At 37.6% G+C, this 3,151-nt stretch overlaps 1 protein-coding gene across 1 annotated transcript; it reads right to left on the minus strand.

Annotated features, from left to right (window-relative positions):
- LOC105155796 (calmodulin-binding protein 25-like) lies at positions 736-1,858 on the minus strand. Its single transcript, XM_011071753.2, has one exon. The coding sequence runs from the start codon at positions 1,585-1,587 to the stop codon at positions 928-930; it is 660 nt and encodes a 219-aa protein (XP_011070055.1). The 5' UTR covers positions 1,588-1,858; the 3' UTR covers positions 736-927.

Raw genomic sequence — 3,151 nt, forward strand, 5'->3', positions numbered from 1 at the left:
CAACTCATATTGAACGCACACACATATATATATATTGGAAAAATTAACTTGGGCGTTTATTGTTACGTCAAAAATATCGTTAAAAACAACACAATTCAAATGTTTAGATAGTATAGCATTTGAGTGTAGGGTACAATTGTTGTCTTGCAAACCATCAAATCCCTCTTCAATATGGTTTCAATTGTTCAAACTTATTTGAATTATTGTCGAATTCTGAAAATTGGGTTTCAATTTGATTCGATTATTTATTTATTTGAGCTCGAACGATCTTTTATTAGACCAAACAAGTATCAAACTTGAGTAATTCGATACTTTTTATTATATTTTATTTTTCTTTTTTACTAATCGGGTCGAGCTCGACCAAAATTTAAAAATTTATATAAACAAAATTCTGTTCGAGTTTGATTTAATAAATGTAAAGAATCAAGTTCAAACACATTTTTGAATACACCAACAAAGTTCTCATTTTTTTTTTTTTTCAAATACTACCGACCCTCGATTTACAACTTTCTCTAAAACTTATTATCGTATTTCACCCCCAAGTACTAAAAGTTATAATCTCATTAATTAGGTATATTTCTTCTACTTAGATAATATCCATAATTATGCAAATCAGTACAGATATTATAACTTAATAGTAGTGAGAATCTAACATGTCTAATTGACAATGATTCATCAAAGTACTGTTTGGCAATTAATATTTATACCACGTAATTTATCCAAGAAAACAGATACTTCATCACATGATGATGGGAAAATGAAATAAGGAAATTAATAGAACAAGAGTTACATCCTTACACGCCATAACCCCACCCCAATCCCCTACCCACAGATATTAACAGAAATTCCCTCTTTACCCCTAGCTCCACCTAAGTTTCCTGCGGGCTAAACGGAATCAAAAACCAAAGGGAAATACGATTGCACTCACTACATAACTTTCCAAGATTCAAGAGTGGGAAAGCTACAAAATGAGTCCAACTCCAGCCCACTCGCGGTTGCGCCACCCTCACCCACCACCGTGGACGGCGGAGGCAGCTGCGCCACCAGAGACGGGGTGGAGCCCTCCAGCAGGAAAGCAGATGTGTCGAGTGTTGGCAGGGCGCTACTGGGCTGAAGCCGGCTGACTACTCTATGCGGCTCGGGCTTCAGCACAGGCGCCATGGGCAGCTGCGCGTTCAACCCGCCGAATCTCACGCCCGTCACCTGCTGCACCATCTGCCGGAAATTCGCGGGATCCGCGGTGATAAACGTCGTCGTCGCGCGCTTTGACGCCCGCGACTTCCGCTTGGTGACCCTACCGCTCGGGGGGACGCTCCGGCGCTGCTTCGAGACAGGGGCTTCGTTCTCCGATCCGCCGGAGGCGGTCGGCGTATGAAACGGCGTATCCTCCGGCTTGGGGAAGAGGGACTCCACAATTTCAGTTGAAAACGCGTCGCCATCGGACGAAGTGGCGTCGAACGACTTCTGCAGAGCCTTCGTCAGGGTATCGGTTTCCTTCGTGTAGATATCGGAAATCCAAGCGTCGGAAAATGGGAGCCGGAACGACCACGGCTGCTCCATCGTCATCAAATTATCAGAGGACGCCATTTTTCCCGATCAAAACCCAAACAAAAGACACGCACAACACACACACAAGCACAATTCCCCTAAAAAAAACAACCTCCTCAGAGAAAACCCACACAAAATCTTCCCACAACAGCAAAAATGGATGAATTAAACAGAAAATTACGCCATCAAAGCAGTTCAAGAAGGGTGGAAAAGCTAGCTGAACACTAGTAAAAAAGGTAGTAGTAGTTCTGAACTCTGCAAGACGATGAAGAGAAGAAGGTGGTGGTGTGGTGTATGGAGAGAGAGGGAAATGGGGAGGATGAGGGGATGAATAAATAGGGCGGTGGGGAAGGAGGAAGGAACCGCGTTTCTTGGGCCACGCGGCAGGATCAGATGTACGGAAAACTTAACCATGGTTTAATACTGTGATTAATTAAATTCTTATTTCTCACTGTAGAGGTAAATTAAGTAGCTGCGGTGGTGTTTGACTGTTGGAGCCGCTTTTCTTCGGCTTGTGTTCCTCGGCGCTTTTGAGCCGTTGCCGTTATCTAACCGCAGTTTGTCACCACGACCAATCCAGGGCTACACTGTTGATTAACAAAAATGGAGCTACCTTAATTTTCTTTTCTTTTTTGGCTACTGTTATTGATATTTATATTTTTACGAAATAATTTTGTGACTACATCTCATGAGTTTTGATATAATTATAAAATTTTCTTGTTGTATGAAAATTTTCAATTATTTTTCTCAAATTAATATTAATTATGTAGTCCTTAAACGGTAAGGTAAAAATTACTACTTTACCCATGCTTTTATTTTTTGTCGAAACAAGTATTTGAGAAAATGTAAAAGAATTTGAGGGTGGATGAAGTAAATAATTCATTGAGAATATTAGTTCACAAAAATATTTTATAAAATTCTAAACGGATGAAAGCCAAATGGAATTGACTAATTGTTAGACGAACGTTAAAATCAGGGGGTATTCATAATTTTCAAACAACGAGAAAATATTTATAATTACGTCAGACTTCTGGAGAGATGTCTGTAATTTATCCTTATTTTAATGACCTCATATCAAAAAAATTATTTTTTTTGAAAAAATAAAATAAAATTAGAGTTGGAGGATCTAAAGCCCTTCAAATTTAGAAAATTTTCAAATGAATCCAAATAATTTGTTATTAGGAATTTAAAATTAATTCAAATGAAACCTTAATAATTTTCAAAATACTTACTTTTTCTTTCTTGGATTAAGGAAATTAAGATTTAATTATTTTGCCAATTCGTTGAGACTTTCTAAATGAAATGAAACAATACACATTATAATGAATAAATTACTAAATAAAGTAGAGAATGGTCATGAATAGAAGAGATGGTAACGGGTCGGATTTGAAATAGATTTAACAGACTTGAAATCCGTTCCACTTAATTTTAATTGGATCCAAAATTCGTTCTGACCTGTCCTGAACTCGTCGTCCACTTCATCGATGTTTCTTCATTTTGTTAAAGATTAAAAAAAATGAATTTTAATTTTTTAGAAATAAAAGCAGACTTCTCAAACCATACTAATTCAATTTAACGTCAATCTTATACTGATAAACACTAT

The sequence above is a fragment of the Sesamum indicum genome, linkage group LG2 (genome assembly GCF_000512975.1).
Source record: "Sesamum indicum cultivar Zhongzhi No. 13 linkage group LG2, S_indicum_v1.0, whole genome shotgun sequence".
NCBI lineage: Eukaryota > Viridiplantae > Streptophyta > Magnoliopsida > Lamiales > Pedaliaceae > Sesamum > Sesamum indicum.